Raw genomic sequence first — 20,997 nt, 5'->3', positions numbered from 1 at the left:
GCTGAGATTCTGAAACTATTAAAAAGGATTAATTAGAAAATATAACTCTAAAAAATACAATTATTAGAAAAAAGTCACCAGAAGGGCTCAAAAACAAAACAAAGATGGCAAATGGTAAAATCAATGAGTTTGAAGATAGACCTGAAGAAGAGAAAGGAAACATCAGGGAAAATAATGAACAGAACCTCAGGAACCTGTGGAACATTTTCAAAAGCTCTCCCTCTTAGATAACTGCAGCCCTACCAGAAGGAGAAAAAAAAAGAACAAAAATAATATTTGAAGAATATGGCTGAGAACTTTGCAAATATACTGAAAGACAGAAATTTACAGATCTTATAAAGCATAGAGAACCTCAAACAGGATAAATTTGGGGAAAAAAGTATGCTCAGGCATATCATAGTCAAGCTAAAAACTAAAGATAATGAGAAAATCTTGAAAGTAGCCAGAGAAATATGACACAGTATATATACTAATATATATGTATGTGTATATACATACATTTGTAAGAGAACAATGATTCAAGTAATTGTGGGATTTCTCATCAGAAGCCATGGTAACCACAAGACAATGAAACAACAATGTTAAAGTGATGAAAGAAAAACCAAACTATAAACCAGAATTGTATATTCAGCAAAAATATATTTCAGTAATAAATGCAAAATATAAACATTTCTCTGATAAAGGAAAACTAAGAGAATGCATTGCCAGACACCTGCACTACAAAAAATGTTAAAGGTATTTCTTCAGACCGAAGGAATGATGCCAGAGGGAAACTTGGATCTTCAGGAATAAAGGAAGAACAAGAGAAATGATAACTATTTTGAGTCAACGAAAAACATTTTCCTCTTGATTTCTTTAAAATACACATGGCTGTTTAAAGCAAAAATTGTAACACTGTCTTTAGGACTATAAATGTATGTAGATGGAACATATATAACAATGATAACATAAAGGGTAGTGGGAGGGATAGGTAAATGGATCTATATGATATGATTATGTGTGGTCTCTATATTTTATGTAAAGTGGTAATATGAACCCTAAGTAGACTAGGAAAAATTAAGATGTATATATCATATATGCATATATTATATATTATTATGTTAATTCTAGAGTAACTACAAAAAAAGTAAATGCAAAGAAGTAAAGCTGAAAATCAAGAATAAGTAAAAGTTAAGTGCCTATCCATCTCTGCCTGTACATGGGGTGGGGAGGGATGCCATACCACCTTGTCTCTGTGTCTCACCCAAGGGCCAATAGAGCCAGTGGCAAAGATGACAGCTGACTTGGACTCTGTACAGAGAATCCTTTGCTGGGCCTTTGGGAGGAAAAGAGGGAAAAGTAAAGCCAGAGAAACAGGCTTTCTAGAACATCACAAAGGACCAAAGTTGAGCAGGGAGTCTGGCACAATGTGGGGCCAGAGAAGGACTCACAGCGTCCTGAGCATTGGACTCAGCGTGTGGAGAACGGGACTGAAAGGCCAAAGCTGCCGCTGCAATAGCACGCTGTGTGGCTTCAGTAACTCATTTGACCGCTCTGGGCCATAGATTCCTCATCCAAAAGTGAGGAGGTTGGGTTTATGGCAAATTCTTATTTCTTAATTGACTGTCAGGAGGAAAGAGACAATTGGACAGCTGCTGTTCCTACTTTATGTACATCTGTATTGGCAAACTGGGCTCCTTCATGTCCAGAACCAGGCTCTTTTCCCATTCTATCCTTTCCCAAATGAAGTACATTGGCATCCACTGTTTGGTTTCTGTTTGTATGCCAACGATGACTCCTAAATGTGCATCTTCATTTGGACTTCTCCTCTATGCACCAAACGCACATATTCAGCTGCCTGTTCAGCAGCTCTACTGAGCTATCCCACAGACACATAAAAGTCAAAATGGGTTTAAACAAGTGTCTCTCAGAATTTCGCAAGTATCAAAATCATATGGAAAATTTTAGCAACAGTGAAAAAGTCCAGACTCTGTTCTACTTCAATGAGTCTGTGCCTCTGTGCTCTGTATTAACTCTCCAGGTAAATCTGATACTCAACAACATTTGAGAATTTGAAAATTGAGAATTTGAGAATAACTATTCTGAACCAAACCCACAATCTATTCCCAACTCTTCTACTCCTTCAACCAATTTCTCTCCAGCATCCTCACTCTCAGAGAATGGAGCTGTCACCCATCCAGAGGCACAGGCTGGATACTTGGAGTCATCCTCTGCCATCTGCCACTCTCACCTGTAAATGCCATCTGCTGTCAAGTCCTTCTGCATCACCCCATTGGACCTTCTGGGCTTCATTTGCTGCATCCCAGCCCCATCGCCCTATAGCCTCCTGATGCATCTTCCTGTCTCTACTAGTGCCTCTCCCACCCATCCTCCACGCTGCAGTCAAGCTAAATTTAAACATATATGTATTTTATTTGAGACAACTTCAAATATCTACAAAAGTTGCAAGAATACTACAATTAATGCCTGTATACTCTTCACTCAGGCACCCTACAATTGTCCCAGAGATGTCCTGTTAAGGATCACATGGCATACCCAGTGTCATGCCTCTCAATCTGGAGCAGTTTCTCCGTCTCCTTGACTTTCATGACCTTCACATTTTTTGAAGCACATAGGCCACACATTTAATAGAATGTACTTCAATTTCAGGTAGTCTGATGTTTTCTCATGATGAGATCCAAGTTATAAATTTTGAACAGAGTATTGCAAGTGTTATGTTCTTTTCATTGCATCCTCTAAGCTCTACAGAATATCTACCTGTCCTGTTACTGCTGGTGTTAACTTTAATCACTTGATTCAGATGGCATTTGCCAAACTTCTCTGTAAAGCTACTTCCTCCATCTTTGTAATAAATAAATATTTTGGGGGGAGATACTTTGAAGATACGTAAAATCCTGTTTCTCTCCTGATGTTCATCTCAAGTTTTAGCATCCATTGATGTTTCTTACCTGAATTAGCTATTAATCTGGTGGTTGTCAAATAGTGAATTTCTAATATCATCATTCTTTCCTCTACAGGGAAGAGCTTTCTCTTGTTTCTATTTATTTGTTCATTTATATGCATATTAGCATGGACTCAATAGTCCCCATCTTATTCAGTAGATTATAACTTGTTACTATTATTACATGTTGTGAGGCTCAAATTATCCAGATTTGGACATTTGGAGGCCCTTCAAGCTGGATGTTGTTTTTTTTATGTGCCCATTATTGAGTACTTACTCATTTTCTGGCACCAAAAAAAGACGTGTTGGTCTCATCTCACATTTTCCCTGTCCAGGCCTTGGAAGGGGCCATGTCTCTAATGAGTCCTGGTTGGTTTTAGGGGAGTATATGGAATCCAAGATCTGAGTGCTAGCTGTACTCCTTGCTATGTAGATGTGACTGCTTCAAAGCCACTCTCACCCTATATTTATTTCTCCATTTCTATATATTTAAAACCACCAGTTCACACTAATACCTCCAATTTTGATTCCACAGTATACAATTCATTCTACCTTTTATGCTTTCCATATTTATACCTCTGTTCCTACAGTTCCCATTATTTCCAATTTATTTTTAAATCTCCCTGTATATAGCTTATCTCTCAATCTTTCTGAACCAGTAGCCTGTTCACACGTGGGTCCTGATATCTGCTAGGGCTTGCCTCCCTTGTTTAGAACATCTACCCTGGTTGAGTCTGCTTAATGGCTTTTTGGTGAAAGAAAACAGGAAGAAACCCAAGAAAGTTATTTCTAAAGAAGGCAAGGAAAGAGATTGGAAGGAAAAGGCTAAAGAAAAGCCAGGTTATTTTTCCAAAATTCAAAACCATCACTTTCGAACCACATGTGTGCATCTCTCTGTGTGCACAGCACAGACACACACAACTCGAGAAAGGTTTACCATCGCTCTAAGGCTGCAACTCCTATCACAAGGGTTTGGGGAAGATCCTACATAACTGATACCACAGGCTTCCTTGGATACTTCCTCCCTAATTCTCCAAATGCCCTAAACAGGGGTCCCTTCTCAATTCTACTTCATCTTCCCTCTTGCCACAGGGCATTTGTATATGCTACCTCTCTGCCTCTGTAGTCCAACTTGCCACATTTAATTGGGGCAGAATGCTATAGACTGAATGTTTATGTGTCCCCCAAATTCATATGTTTAAGTCCTAATCCCCAATTGGATGATATTTGAAGGTGGAGCCTCTGGGAGGTGATTGCAGTCAGTTTATGTCATGAGGGTGGAGCCCCCAAGATGGGACTGACGTCCTTATAAAAGAGGAAGAGGCAAGATCTCTCTCTGTGCACATGCCAACAAAAGGCCATCTGAGGACATAACCAGGAATAGGGCCCTCAATAAGAATCCAACCATGCTACTTAGCATCGTGGTCTTGGACTTCCAAGCCTACAGATGATAAGAAAGAAATGACTGCTGTTTAAGCCATCCAGTGTGTGGTAGTTTGCCATGGGAGCCCAGGCTGACTAAAACAGTGACTATTCTTTAAATCTCTGCTGTAGCACCATCTCTTCCTCTGGAAGCCCTCCTAGACACAGTTAGGCCACTCTGTTATCTATTGTTTTATTCATGCTCTCACAAAACACAGTGGCCCTTATTTCAGTTGGTAATTATGCACTAATTTGGGCATGTGTTTGATTAACGTTCCCAGTCCTCACTTAACTGAGAGCAGTAACAGTGTCTCCTTTTGATCATAGTTATGTCCCCTCAGCTTGTGGCCTAATGTTGACACATAGTAGATACTCAATAAATATTTGTCACGTGAATAAATTGTTGGTATTTTTAGAAAAAATATTTGCTTAATAATCAAACGTAATTTTTTCTATTTTGAACAAAAGACAAAGTGCGGAGAAATGATATTAAAATATAGTGAGATAGGTGGCCATATGACTGTGTAGAATCCTGAAAACTCTTAGGCCTAGAAGTATAATAAGCTCTATCATCTAGAAAGACACTTAAAAAAATCACAGCAAGTAATCTAAATAATGTGTACAGAAAAATAGTATGGGAAATCTTTTACTGAAGAAACTTTTAATGTCATGTATATGTAAATGGTATATTTGGCTCACATCATTATTTAGGTGATTCAGGATCATTGAAATGTTAATCTTCCCAAAGAGAGAGTACGATTTCAGTTAAAATCCACATGTGAGTGTACATGTATTTGTGCATGTTTTGAAACTGGACAGGAAGATTTTAAATTGCACTTGAAAGAAAAGATATTTGACAACAGTCAAGGAAACTTTTAAAATCTATTTTAATGGATAATGGATAAGGATAATGAAGCATAACTTGCTTTACCCATACAGTAAGACTTTTTTTTTTTTTTTTTTGAGATGGAGTTTCCCTCTTGTTGCCCAGGCTGGAGTGCAATGGTGCAATCTTGGCTCACTGCAACCTCTGCCTCCCAGGTTTAAGCAATTCTCCTGCCTCAGCCTCCCAAGTAGCTGGAATTACAGGCATGAGTCACCATACCCAGCTAATTTTTTGTATTTAGTAGGGTCGGGGTTTCACCATGTTGATCAGACTGGTCTCAAACTCCTGACCTCAGGTGATCCACCCACCTCGGCCTCCCAAAGTGCTGGGATTACAGGCGTGAGCCACCATGCCCAGCCTACAGTAAGATTTTTAATAATATTATTATAATCAGAATATAGACAGGAAAACTTTTGCTAGCATTATTATAATCATGACAACATAGTTGAGCATAAGAATAGATAGATTAAAAAAGTAGAATTGAGAATCAAAACATAGTTCATATAATGAACTTAATATGTCAAGGATGACATGTGACTCAATAAAAATGAATAATATATTTAATAAGTAGTGTTGACATAATTGTTCACCTGAACAAAACAGTGTGAGAATATACCTCCCAATACATAGTCAAAAATGAATTCCAGAATATTTCTGGTGTCCATCAACAAGAGAATGGACAAAAAAACCATGGAATATTACTCAGCAATAAAAGGAACAAACTCCTGCTTCACACACAACATGAACGGTTCTCTTAAACATAATGCTAAGTGAAAGCAACCAGATGCAAAAAAGCATATGCTGTATGACTCCACTTATATGAAGTTATAAAACCAACTGATGGTCAAAAAAATTAGAACAGTGGTTGCCTCTGGGTATGGATGTGGGTGAGGATGCAATGGGGAGGGATGAGGTTGGGGGGCTTCCTGGTTTGATGGCAATGTTCTGTATCTTGATGAGAGTTTGGGTTACACAGTCGTATGCATTTTTAAAACCTCTATAAATGTACACTTGAGACTTGTGAGTTTCACTCTACGCACATTTTACCTTAAAAAAGAACCTTAAACAAATACATGTGAGAGACATGTATGCTAAAGTGGCTAGGGGTGATATGTAATGATGTATGCAAGTCACTTGGAAATACAACAAAACAATAGATGGTGTGATGGATGGGCAGAGGGATGGATAGACAAATAGTTACATGATAAGGCAAACGTACCAAGATATTAATTCTAGAATCCAGGTGGTAGGTATATGACTGTTCTCTGCCAAATTCTATCAAGTTCTCTATGTGCTTGAAATTTTTCAAAATAAAATGGTGGGAAAAATAAATACATTTCACAAGTACTAAATATTCAAATATAAAACAAACACTCTTCCCAATAAAATAGACCAGGAAACTAGGAAATATTTTATAGCCTTGGAGTGAACACAACTTTTAAAATAAACCAGGTAACCCAAGAAGACATAGCTATTACATGAATGTTAACCACTTTATAAGCCAGAGGATATCATAAACAATATAAAGGAATAACAGATGGGGGAAAAGATAAATTATATCACACAGGGCAGGCAAAGGAGTAATGTCTGTAATATAAAGAGACTTTCTATAAGTTTCTAAGAAATCAACGAACAACCCAGTAGAAAAATAGATAAGGACATGTACAAACAATAGAAGAGAAAATACAAATCCCTGCACCATGTGAAAATATATCAACATCACTAGCAGTCAGTTGAAAATGTAAGTTAAAACAGAATGATGCTACTTATACACAATGGAGTACTACTATTCAGCTACAAAAATGGATGAGATCCTGTCATTTGCAACAACACGGATGCAACTGAAGGTCATTATATTAAGTGAAATAAGCCAGGCACAGAAAGATAAACATCATATATTCTCACTTATTTGTGGGATCTAAAAATTAAAACAATTGAACTCATGGAGATAGAGAGCAGAAGGATGGTTACCAGAGGTTGGGAAGGGTGGTTGGGGAGGCGGGTAGTGTAGGGGGTATGGTTAAATACCAAAAAAAAACCAAAAAACAAAACAAAACAAAAAACAGAAAAAGTGAATAAAACCTAGTATTTGATAGTCAATAATAACTCAATTGTACATTTTAAACTGACAGAGGCTGGGCATGGCGGCTCATGTCTACAATCCCAACACTTTGGGAGGCCGAGGCGAGCGAATCACTTGAGGCCAGGATTTCGAGACCAGCCTGGCCAACATGGCAAAATCCCTTCTCTACTAAAAATACAAAAAAAAAAAAAAATTAGCAGTGCACAGTGGCGCACACCTGTAGTCCCAGCTACTTGGGAGGCTGAGGCAGGAGAATCGCTTGAACTCAGGAGGCAGAGGCTGCAATGAGCCGAGATCGCGCCACTGCACTCCAGCCTGTATGACAGACTAAAGACTGTCTCAAAAAATGAATAAATAGGCCAGGTGCGGTGACTCACGCCTGTAATCCCAGCACTTTGGGAGGCCAAGGTGCCAGATCAGCTGAGGTCAAGAGTTCCAGACCAGCCTGGCTGACATGGCAAAAACCCATCTCTACTAAAAATACAAAAACATTAGCTGGGCATGGTGGTGGGTGCCTGTAATCCCACCTACTTGGAAGGCTGAGGCAGGAGAATCTCTTGAACTCTGGAGGTAGAGGTTGCAGTGAGCTGAGATCATGCCATTGCACTCCAGCCTGGATGACAAGAGTGAAACTCCATCTCCAAAAATAAAAAAAATAAAAAATTAATTAAGATAACTAAAAGGGATTGTATGTAACACAAAGGATATATGCTTGAGAGAATGAATACCACGTTTTCCATGATGTGAGTATTATGCATTGCATGCCCACATGAAAACATCTCATAAACCTTATACATATATACACCTGCTCTGTATCTACAAAAATTAAAAATCAAAAAATTAAAATTTAAAATTTAAAAAATGTAGACATACATGAAATCTAAAAATGAGGCATCATTTTTCATTGTTGGAGCAGCAACCCTTTGTGAGGGTTGATCACCTCCAGGTCTGGTGAGCATGCTGAAGCCCAGCACCATACATTCCCGGTGCAGTGTGAATGTTTGCTAACTTTCAGAAAAGTAATCTTGGCAGCAATGATGCCCAAAAGACACCCCAGATCACAGGGGAATAGGCATAATATGATCCAAATTTTGTAGAATAAAAATGTTCAAATTTTTGACCGAAGAGAAAAATGCCAAAGAAGGCACACCTAATTGTTGAAATTGATGCGTCAGGGCAGGTGTAGATAAACTGTGGTCTGAAAGCTAAACCTGGCTGTCCCTTTTTTAATAGTCCATGAGCTAAGAATGATATTTCTAACTTCTAAAGGGGTTAGTTACATTCTAAATGGTTTTATAATTATCTACACGATATCCTTCATTTTGCCTCTTAGCCAGCAAAGCCTAAAATATTTATTAGACAGCCCTTTGAGAAAAACTTTACCAATCCCTGCCTCAGAGGAATTTTAGTTTATTTTTTATTTATTTATTTTTTAATTTTACTTTAAGTTTAGGAATACATGTGCAGAACATGCAGGTTTGTAACACAGGTATACGTGTGCCATGGTGGTTTGTTGCATCTATCAACCCATCATCTAGGTTTTAAGCCCTGAATGCATTAGGAATTTGTCCTAATGCTCTCCCTCCCCTTGCCCCTCACCCGCTGACAATCCCTGGTGTGTGATGTTCCTCTCCCCGTGTCCATGTGTTCTCTTTGTTCAACTCCCGCTTATGAGTGAGAACGTGTAGTCATTGGTTTTCCGTTCCTGTGTTAGTTTGCTAAGAATGATGGTTTCCAGCTTCGTCCATGTCCCTGCAAAGGACATGAACTCGTTCTTTTTTATGGCTCCATAGTATTCCATGGTGTATATGTGCCACATATACAGTCTTTATCTAGTCTATCATTGATGAGCATTTGGGTTGGTTCTAAGTCTTTGCTACTGTAAATAGTGCTGCAAAAAACGTATGTGTGCAGGTGTCTTTATAGTAGAATGATTTATAATCCTTTGGATATATACCCAGTAAAGGATTGCTGGGTCAAATGGTATTTCTGGTTCTAGATCCGTGAGGAATCACAACACTGTCTTCCGCAATGGTTGAACTAATTTACACTCCCACTAACAGTGTAAAAGCACTCCTATTTCTCCACAGCCTCACCAGCATCTGTTGTTTCATGACTTTTTAATGATTGTCATTCTAATTGGCATTTCCTTTTACTTCTCTGTATTGTTTTGATTTTTGTAATAATCATGCATTACTTTTGCAGGTTTAAAGAGGATGGACAGGTAGACAGGTAAGTAGGTAGATCAGTCACTTTGGGTGCTGTTGAAATGGATGTAAGGAGACAAAAGGAAACCAGGGACACCAGTTAGGAAGCCACTGTAACAATCCAGGTGAAAGGGAATAGTGCTTTGGAATAGATTGGGGGAAGAAGAGATGGAGACAGAGGGATAGATTTTTTGGTACCCTATGGGGGTCACTGAGGGATTGAAAATAGATGGACACAGAAAGAAATCAAAGATCATTCCTCGGTTTCATCCTTTAGTTAAGTGGTGCCAACTACTGAGATGGAGGGACTAGGGAGAGGATATTGGAGAGTAAATCCCGAGCTCTATTTTGGGCTTGTTAAAGTTCTAAATGAAATTGTGTGAACTAAGCAGTTGGATATAGATGATTAGTGCTGCTCAGAATGTAGAGGGGGAGGCTGAGCAGGAAATACAAGTTTAAGAGTACTCATCGTGCAGAGAGTATTTAGAGCTATTTGGAAGCAATACAGAGAGAAAAGAGAAGGGGATCAAGAGTCTACCTGGTGACACAGCGCCCAACCCAGCTGCAGATCAAAGGCCTCATGCATGCCTGGGGTCTGCTCTCTGCTGACAGATGCCTCTGGTGCCACTGTCTACCTGCTTGGATTCCCTCAAATCATCTGTTCCAAAATTTCCTCTTCCCAAGGAACACTATAGCTTCATAATAGACACTGTCCCTTCCTCACAGTCCAAGCCTAAATGCTTGCTTTCTTGCTTGAACGACCAGCTGCTATGGCTTCTCCTGGCTGGATAGTCCTCCTGACATCTTGGTCTCTCAGTGGAGAGCTCAGTTCGGATCCCATTCCCTCCCAGTGTGCTCTGCCACAGTTCCCAGCCACGTAGAGTCCCCTTTCACTCATGCCATGCTTCTACTTGAGAATGCCAAGAAGGACTCACCAAGGAGCTGGTGTAGGTGGGATCTGAGGTGTCATCCTGGAGGTAGCGGGAGAGGCCAAAGTCGGACACCTTGCACACCAGGTTACTGTTGACCAGAATGTTCCTAGCAGCCAGGTCCCGGTGCACATAATTCATCTCGGCCAGGTACTTCATGCCAGCAGCAATGCCCCTGAGCATACCCACAAGCTGGATCACGGTGAACTGCCCATCATTTTGCTGTAATAAGACATAGAGGGCATTGGAATCAAGACAGGCTTCAGTGGTTAAGCAAAGGGAGAGATGCTGTGGCCCTGCTGCTTGTCAGCTTCCATCTGCTCCAGGCCAAGCCACATACTGCATCCTTCTGCCTCCCCCACTCCCATCCCCCATCCCTCTCCATGAATGCTTTGTTCTCTTCTCCTTGCCAAGCCCTGTCAATTTTGTCTCCAAATTACATCTCAAACCCATCTACTTCTTTCCATCTCCACTGCCGCCAGTCCAACCAAGTCGCTGCCATCCATCACCTATAACAGCCTCCTTGCCCGCCCCCCAATTCATTCTCTCCAGCCAGAGCCATCTTTTTAAGACATAAATCAGGCCATGTCAGTCCCCGGCTTAAAAATATCTAATAGCTTCCCATTGCATTAAGGAAAATCTCCAAACTCCTTAGCATGCTCCACGAGACCGCCTGGGATCAGCTACTGCCTTACCTTAGGCCACCATATCCATCACTAATGTACTAAAGCCACAGTGACTAACACCCTTTCTTCTTTTCCAAGACAAACTCTTTCTGACTTAGGGCCCTTAACATGTACTATTTCCTCTGTTTTCCCTCCAACAATCGACATCTACTCGCCCTTCAGTTCTCCGCTTAAGTATCACTTTCTTAGAGAGGGAACCCTTTAACTACCCACCTCCCTCAAATATGATTAGCACTTTCTGATGACAATGTTTAGTGCATACCCTTAGTCTCATTCTTAGCACATATCACAAGTTTTAATCGTGTGCGTGTATCTATCTGTCTGTCTGTCTGTCTCTGCTGGTTGATTTTATACTCTTTGAGGACAAGAACTCTGTCTTCTTTGGTCACCATAGTATTGTCAGCGCTGTAAACTTTAAGGTAGATAGAAAATCTTAATACACATAAGTTGAATGAATGATGAACACATCTTTTCCTCTTTCCAAAATCAAGCGTGTAAAGCACCTTCTCTGGGTAATCCCAGGGCTTTCTGCCTTTAGACTGGTATAACCACACCTTCCTCATAGGGACTGTGGGTCAGGAGAACTTCATGCACAGCGTCTGGCACAGGGAACTCTCCTAGTGAATGGGAGCTGTTGTTGCTCTTCTTCATGGCAACCTGCAGTGCTGCCCTCTCTCCCATCATTTGTGGGCTCAGAGTTTCTTGGGTGGATGCCCTCCTTCTGTTAGACAACAGACTCTTCAGTGAATAAAACAGTGTCTTCCTCCTATCTCCCAAAGCTCCTGGGTCTTGACTTTGCACACACCAGTTAAATCAGTAGACCCTAGGCTATACTGCCAAGAACATATTTTCCCATCTAGTCCAGCCCCAAATGCTTCCCAAAGGGCTGAGAATTATGTTCTATAAGTAGAGCACAGCCTAGTCATTAGAATGCTCTGACTGGAGGAGAGGTGGAAGCAGGACACCTGGGGTCTACTCTGTGTTTACTGCTAAACACAGGTACTCGGCAAGGCAACCATGACCTGCGTCCCAGAGTCCTTATGTGAAATCCAGAAAGCATAGACAATGAGAAGAGCTCCCATCATTGAGCATCTACTGTATGCAAGATGTTACACAGTGCACTCACATGCATATGCTACTGCAAAAGCATTTCTATGCAAAAATAAGCAAGGAAAAATAAAAGACCTATTATAAAAATACTCTACTTATGAGCAACAACAACAACAATCAAAAAGTCTAACAATGATTGCATGAATTGTTGAAAACTCTGTTCCTCATGCAAGATTGCAAGCCAGGATCCATGTTCTGGCGGTTATGCTCCTTGATCAGTTGAAGGAATAGAGCAAATTGACTTTCTCCCCTCCTGGAGATGTCTGCCAGTAGAAGGGCTCCCAAATACACTGTGTTTGACACACTCCAAGTTCCAGGCTATTTCTAACTCTAACCTTAACCACCTTCCAACCTGCCCAGGAGAAGGGATGTATGCTTTCTCCACAACAGATTCTTCTAAGCAACTCAAAAAGAAAGTATAGAGCTACTTTTTGGAAACTCTGACTGGTTTTCAGCACATTGCCCATCTGTGAGAGCTGGATGTGCAGTGAGTGATGCAGATCTTCCTTCTCACTAATACACTTCAATCAACACCTTCTCAAGAAGTTAGCCAGGCTGTTGCTAGCACGAAGTGTTTTCTCCAAGTAGGTCTCTGTGGATTTGCCTCTTCAGAAAGTTGTCATGCAATCTCTGTATATTACAGAGGTGTATCTCAGCCACAAGTCACATGGCTTGTATTTTTTCAATTCAGTCTATTATTTCCTCTCTGTAAGTGTAGGCAACAGTGTCTACACATATGGAATGTCTCCCTAAAAAAGATGGCATTTGGGGAGAGCACTGGGGTGGCTTAAACAACTTTGAGAAGAGTAGTGTTGAAAGCGCATACAGCAATGTGTTTACGTTTTTGCTTTGTTGTTTAAGTCTTCTTAGAGCTTATTTATTATCTGATTTGTTTTAAAATTTACATAAGTCATCCTTATAGTTTCTTGGGTCAAAAAAGACCAAGAAATGATTAAAGGTCCAGGCTTTGGAACCAGCAGACCTGATTTGGATCCAGGCTCTGCAGCTTAGTGGTTGTGTAGGCTTGGGCAAGTTATTTAACCTGCAGAGCAGTTATTTCCGCACCTATAACATAAGAACATAATGTCCATTCTTCTTAGGGTTCTGGTGAGACCAGAAGAGATAACTTGAAAAGGCCTAGCTCAGTGCCTTGTGGGCCCTAAGATGGTAGCAGTGATCCCTGCTAATATCAGCAGAGCCTTAGTAACGGCTCACAATTCAGTTCCCCTGTACCTCAGATGTGCGTGGTGAGAGAGACTGAGGACACCTGGGACCAGAACTCTGGTTCTCATGGCTTCCTGGGTGTGTGTGGGAAACATCCTAGGATCATTGTTCTTGGGGAGCCCAGTACTCAGCACATGCTGAGCTCAGTAGGTAACAGATAGGCATCTGTAATTGTAGTAGATGGTTGGGACCTAATGATGCAGGCCTAAACTTTGGATCAATTAGTCACAAATGTGGGTAGCATCCATCACTTGACTTTTGAATGGCAAATAATACTTTACATGTTTTGATATGTTTTGATCCTTAAAATTGGTCCTGTGCAGTAGGCAAGGCAGGCAGTATTATATTGTTTTTACAGACAACATAAAGGAGGTCCAGAAAATGTATGTGATCAGCCTTAAATCACGGTGTGGTTTTGAGTTATACCAGTAATCAAAGTTCAGAATGGTAAATCACTTCTCCACTGACAGCCCATCTCTGATCAACTGGTAATGATGGCCTCAAATGCTGTGTGGAGAAAAAGGCTGTGCATCAGCTTTGCAGGGAGAAGAACCATGATGGATTAGTGATGCTAGTCTTATCTAGGTCTTCTAACTCCTGTCCCATGCTTTTGCCATTGGAATGTGCTGACTCTGCAACGGGCAACATATTTCCTTTAGAATCTTCAAGAGAACCACATATCAAGATAGGTAGGGTCACGTCTGTTGAATTTGTAACCTTGGTGAAATTTAAAGATAAAAACATATTAAGATTTTTCTGGCATGTTTAACTGTTACATGCTCAGTTGATTGGTATAATTCTTCAAAAAGAACTTCCAGAGATATGAACAGTAGCATTCAAAGATGAACAAGACACACACACGCACACAAAAACTAACTGATTTCTTGGTGACTTTGGGAAAGAATCTGGCTCCATGCTGAGCACATAGTAAAAGCATAGTACAGAGAAGAAATACAGGTCTAGGTGAGGTGATTTAAACCTTCCTCCCTTCATGAAGTGCTTTCTGCTGAAATTGCTTTTCTGTAAATGCACCAAAGCCACTTGCTGGTCCTTATGTTAGACAGGAAGGATTTAGGTATTTCAACTTTCATTGACGAATCCACTTCAGGAAATGAAATCCTTATTTGATTTGCTCAAAGAAAATGAATCATAGATTTTTTCTAACTGAAAGGGACCTTTCGAGCTCACCTAGCTCAATGCCTTTAGTTTATAAATTGGGAAATTGAGTTAATAGGTTTGCTCCAGGTCACAAGGTGACTCACAGCAGAAGCCAAAGCAGAACCTTGGTCTCAGGACTTCCAATCTGGTGTTCTCTTCATGATTTCTGGGTTGCTATCTTCCAGCTGCAGCCCATGAATGAGCTTCTCTGATGAGAAATGTCCCCATTCGACATTACTCAGTGACTTTCAAGAGTCTTCCAGTTATGATTATCTGTGGAAGAACCAGTAGCAACTGCAAAGCCAAGCTTTAGGCAAGAAAGCCTTATGGAGCATGTCAAGAACCATGTTAACTAAACCATGGGATACTGGCCACAGCTTCAGGAATTGTTCCTAATATTAGGGAAGAGCCACCAGGTTGAAGCCCTTGAATTTGAGTGTCAAGAAGGAAAAATTTAATTATGGATTTGTATGCTATATAATCCACGGCACAATAATTTTTAGAAAATTAGTAATAATGAACCATCTACTGAATGTGTGGTTGAAGCATAATGGTATCTCTCACATGCTGATTCAGGGCTAGAACTGTAGCCACTCTCCAAAGACGCTATGACCAGGGGGAAAGGAGAAGTTGGAGGGGAGGAAACAGTTGCAGAAATTGAGGACTAATCCTTTTCCCTTCTTCTCTGAGTAGTGATCCTAAAATTATCCTACTTCCCAGAAGATGGACCCTGTAGAACTGAACTGATGACCTATTTTTCGATTTTATCAGGCAGTAGATACGTCAATTAATGTTGCTATGCTCCAGGGTTTGGTAGTAAGGCTGAAATTAGATTTATAGATTACCTGCCTCCATGCAGTGTGAGGAGTCAGAAACGCTTCATTTCCCTCTCTCCTCCTGGCACTGCCTGCTCCCACCACTCCTTTCTTACCATGCCTGCTCCTCTGTTTTCCCATGCTCCTCTCTTGCCCCCAGGTTTTCTTCCCCTGCAAGTTCAGCTCATCATCATGAGAAACGCTGGTGTCCAACATGCCTCCGTGACCTGGGCCCCAAATGAAAACAGATCCTAGGAAGAACAGCAGTGTAGGGTTTTGATTTTCTGCCGGCTCTTGAGAATGAATCTCCCTGTTCTCCTGCATACTCCTGTGAGGGAGTGTGATCACAGTCCCCAAATCAAGCAGTGGCTCTCTCTGAAGTCCAATCAGTTGACTGGTAGGAAATAAATGACTCCCAAAAGGGTCTTGACAGTGGTTCCAGAAAATGCTTTTCCTTCTCACATTGCCTTTTATTCAAGTTTATTCAACTTTGTTTATTCAACTGTCTTCATGAGATCTCTGATCATAAGTGAACGTCCCCAGGAAAGCATAGACAATGCCTTGCACTGACATGACAAGTGTGGCAGCAAGGACAGTGAGAGATAATGTACACACAGGATGACTGCAGCTCTCATGCCACTCCCTAGCATTTTTGTTTGAAAAATAATTTTTCAGTCAACTAGCATTTACCAGGTGTGCACTGTGTTAGGTATTGGAGTTTCCAAATACAAAGCATGACCCCATACCCTCAAGGAGACTGTCCTAGGGAAGGTACACGGGCCCAATAATCTGCATCAGTTGTTCCTCACCCCTGCACCCCCAGAAAAACAAACGCCACTACTGCCTAGTGACCCAGACTGGGCAAAAAGTATGTTCCTGTTGTACAAAGGTAGCTTCAGTAGTGTGCTTCTAGAAAAGTGCCCCAGCTACCCTTCCACACTACAGCCCCTAAGCTCTGTTTCTGAGTGCTGGAGCTACCATGTAGGGGTTGATAAATTACCAAACAGGTCCACACTTACTCTGGCCTTCACATACACTATTTTTGCTGTTCCATCAGCCTACCTGCCTGCTTCTCGCTTGTCTGACAAATTCATCTTCTCTAATCTCAGACAAATTCTGCCCCCTCTTTGAAGCCTCCCCTAGATTCTGCAGGGAGATTTAAGAACTTCTCCACTTACTACATCTGTACTTAACTCATGGGGGAAAAAAGTATAAGATAGGCAAATGATTGCTAGAAGCATTGGGCACTAGCAGGAGTAAGGACTACATTGGTGGCAGGCTGTACTCTCTAAGATGAACATAACAAAAGCTCCCAGCTATCATATGTAAGAAGACATTGAGTTGATGTCCCTTCATCAAAATGTGGGGCCTGTTTTCTCCCTTTGTATCTGGGCCTGTCACTATGTTGGAAATAACACTATGTGGCTTCCTAGCCTGGGTCACAAAAGTAACACAGATTGCCCATTCTTCTCTTGGGATGCTTTTTCTTGAGACCCAGCTTGCTCTAAGGCAGTCCAAGCAGGCCACCTAGAAAGGTGGCAGCTGACACTCAGCATTGACCACCTAATATATGAATGAAGGAGGCTTCGGACAATTCTAAGCCTCAGCCCTTGAGCTACTGCAACTGACTCCACATGGATCAGAGGTGTCCCTCCCAAATCTTGCCCAAATTGCAGATTCATGAGCAAAATAAATTGTTGTTGTGCTAAGCCACTGAGGTCTTGGGGGTGATTTATTATGCAGCATTAAAGCAAGGTTTCCTTGATCTCCATAGGCACAGCATCCAGAATAGGGCCTGGCCAGAGCGTGATCCCAGCACTCTAATCCCAGCGTCCATGACTGACCCTTTAATCTGCAGCCACAGCTATTGTTTGGTTGCTGTGGTAATGTAGCCAGCTACTGGGTATCACCCTGAAGTTCTTGCTCGGAAGGCTCTGCCCATTCTTTGATGCTGCCCACTGGACCCTCTGCTCTCAGTTTCTGCTTCCCCCTGGCTGAAGTTATCAGCTTCCACTCCCCAGACATCAGCATCATGGCCATTCTCACTCACCCTTCCTCTAGGTGCTCAGTGATGGCCTACGGAAATGAAAACGGTTTCAATGTGGGCCTGGCTCTACTTTGGGCATATTCTGACAATGATCTTTTACAGGTCTCCCAGCCAAAGGCCTTCAGCAACTCCCCACTTCTGCTGCAAATTGGTTGGGAATCTTCAGCAACCACAGAAATACCCATGGATGCTTGTGACACAGGGTTCCCCTTCCCTACCCAGAAATGCCTCCTCAGAGGGCAGGTGGCCCAGGCATCAGAAAATGGCAACCCATTTTACTTCTGGACCTGTAAATGCAGAGAGCAGTCTGGGAGGGTGGCTGTGCTGGTGAAAGGCAGAGATGGCCGCGGATGTCTGCATGAATCACACGGGGCTATGCAGCAGCCAAAAGTCTCTTCAATCTCTGTGATTCATGCAGATGCCAATGGCCATTCTTTGCCCCTCTCTATTCATTTTATTCATCCAACAAGCATTTGTCAACACCCTACTCCATGCCATCCTCCTCCTGAGTATCCCACAAGCACTGTTTTGTTCTCTTCTTTCAGCAACAAATCTCTGCTAACATCTCCAATGCCCATTCACACTGGATCAGGTTATTCTTGAAAGGCAGGTTGTACTCATGGAACCCCTCTCCCCAGCCACCATTCGCCTGCATCCAAGTGCATCATCAAACCCGAGTTGCTCTTACCCTGAGGAAAGAATCCAATGCACCATTCTCCATGAACTCTGTGATGATCATGACAGGCCGACTCTTGGTGACCACACCCTCCAGGCGAATGATGTTGGGATGGTCGAACTGGCCCATGATGCTTGCCTCACTCAGAAAGTCCCGACGCTGCTTCTCCGAGTACCCTGCCTTCAGGGTCTTGATGGCTACGTAGATTTCCCTCTTGCCTGGCAGTTTCAAACGCCCCTTGTACACTTCTCCAAACTCCCCTGCAACAGCAAAAATGCCATTAATATCCTCTTCCTTCTCAGTCTGTGGAACCAAGAGGGAAGGCATCTAATGGAGAACAATGGTGCTCCAAGTGGAATTGTGATTAAAGTGGCGGGAATTGAAACAGTCTTCTCTCATTGTAACTATATTGTTTTGGCTGTAACCAGTTCATGGCAAACACAAAAGGATTACTAAAGTACATGCCTTACCTTGATACTTAGAAATAGTTTGGGTAACTAAAGTGGAATTTCAGAATATATATGAGTTTGTTTCTCCCCACACTTAATTTTTCCATTGTGTCCCAGCTGAATAATGGTAATGAAATAGTCAGTTTCACTTTGGCAGGATCATGATTCATTTTGAGCAGATCCTGGTGCAGGAACATTCAATGGATAGGGGACATGTTCAGATACCTTGGCCCTCTGAATAAGATGTATACTGTTTATGTTCCTACACTGCTGGGAGAGCATTTGTGTTTACTGGGTGCCCCAGAAAACAGACACTGAGGAGTTAGGAAGGGAAGAGGTTCACTTGTGAAAGACAAAAGTGAGAGGAAGCAGGATTGGGCAGACAGCCCAAGATCACCACGCAGACCTGATGAAATCCCAGCTAACCCAAAAGGGAGAGCCAGAGCAGAGTTCCCATTGCAGAAGCAGCTCGGCCCTCACATCCCTGCCATGCCCAGTCACTGGCTGGGGGCTGCTGGGAAGAGCTGGGCCTCTGCAGGAAAGCCAGGGCTGACCCTGAAGGGGCTGCAGCTGGAGGCTGTTAGCTAACTGCACTTTTGGCCGATGAATAGCAAGTTATTTCTCCAAACAGGCACGAGCTGCACACCTCCACGCATGCCACAACATTGACACGTTTTCACAGTAGAGTTACCAACAGTAAAAACAATTACGGTGACACTACTTCATAGCTGCCTCCTAAAAAAAGAAAAAACAAAAGAATTCTGTTGAATCCTGTTTAACATGCTTTCAAAAGTTATTTTATGATTTAACTTGGCTTGGTAACTTCCAATTCTTTCATGTGAAGCAGTTAAGTGTCTACTTGTAAGTGCAGCAGAAGAAACATGGCTTTCTGCTGGGAAAACTTTCTCTCTCACTTTCCAATTCTGGAAGAAAATGATGGAGCAAACTAAGCAATCAGATAAATTACTCGCCATATCAGAAAGGCAAGTTAACATTGCTCCTGTGATTCATTTGGGAGTTCCTTCTGTTTTCTAGCTGCAAAAAAAGATTGGAAGGAAGCTGTATGAAAGGACTATTATGCAAAACTGCTCCAGAGTCAACAGAACTTGATAGAAACTGGGGCTGGAGTAGAGGCTGGTTAAACACCATTAGGAAGATTTCAACATGGACCTGACACTCAGATAAATATCATTTATAACACTATTTGTTTTGGGGGGGCTGTTCTTTTTCGTTCCTCCCATCCTTTCTCCCTTTCTCTGTCTCCCTCCCTTCTCCTTCCTCCCTCCCTCCCTCCTTTCCTTTCCTTCCCTCTTTCCTTCCTCTCCTTTTTCTTTTTTTTTTTTTTTTTGAGACAGGGTCTCACTATGTCACTCATGCTATATTTGAGCTACTGGGCTAAGTAATCACCTTGCCTCGTCCTCCTGAGTAGGTGGGACTACAGGTATGCACCACTGCACCTGGCTGCAACACTGGTTTTCACATTGAATCATGTTCTTTTGGTGAACTGCTGGAGGTCAGACCAAGTCTCATTCATGTTTGTAGCTTGCACATCTACTCCACTGTGGTGCTTGGCACATAGCAGACATGCCAGTAAAAGTTGTTGTATCATATTTATTATTATATGTTTGGCTTTTACCTTGCTCACTCTTGAGTTACGAACTGCTGAAGATTCTTATCTCTGCTTTATCCAGAAGTAGAAGCACCAGTATTTGAATTTGTAATGTTAAAAATATATTTACTGCAGCATCATCTTCTATAGACAAACACTACAATAGCTTAACTTTAGTAATTAAAATGAGTAAAATTTAAAGAAAAGTACTAGACAATACAGACCTGTCACATACATGTGTGTGTATATATATGTGGATGTATATATATATGTGTGTCTAGATATATGTATGCATGTATATATGTAGCATATATATGTATGTAGATAAGTAGCATATATATAGCATATATGTATGCTATATATATATAACTATGAGCTAAATGACCACAAATTACATATTTGATAAGTATACTAATGGAAGAATATTAGTTAGTATTTCTTCCTTGTTGCCATAATAATGGGCTCTATTTTCTTTTAGAAAAAAGCCAGAGTTGATAGTTGAGGGTAAAGGCATGTTAATATTTCTTTGTGGAGGAGACAGTACACAAATATGTCTTTATTAACCATCTACTATGTGCCAGGAACTATGCTAGGCACTTTGTGTGACTTACTCAATCTTCACAACACTCCTGTGAGGTAGGTATTACTATGGCCATTTAAATAATAAGGAAACTGAGGCACAAGGAAAACATGTCCCAATCACACAGGTGGGAGTCACAGCCAGGGTTGTTGTCCATACCCATCTCTTCCTGCCA

General features: G+C 41.5%; 1 protein-coding gene across 1 annotated transcript in view; it reads right to left on the bottom strand.

Moving 5' to 3' along the window:
- The window catches only part of EPHB1 (EPH receptor B1), a 459,890-nt gene that overhangs the window by 51,185 nt on the left and 387,708 nt on the right, over window positions 1–20,997 (bottom strand). The window contains exons 11-12 of the mRNA XM_023187903.2: window positions 18,197–18,444; window positions 10,475–10,690 (exon numbers count right to left, since the gene is read on the bottom strand). Of these exons, the coding sequence (XP_023043671.1) occupies window positions 10,475–10,690; window positions 18,197–18,444 (464 nt within the window). The remainder of the gene's footprint in view (window positions 1–10,474; window positions 10,691–18,196; window positions 18,445–20,997) is intronic.

Source organism: Piliocolobus tephrosceles, chromosome 2, assembly GCF_002776525.5.
Source record: "Piliocolobus tephrosceles isolate RC106 chromosome 2, ASM277652v3, whole genome shotgun sequence".
Taxonomy (NCBI): Eukaryota; Metazoa; Chordata; class Mammalia; order Primates; family Cercopithecidae; genus Piliocolobus; species Piliocolobus tephrosceles.
This window is presented reverse-complemented; position numbering and strand designations above follow the sequence as displayed.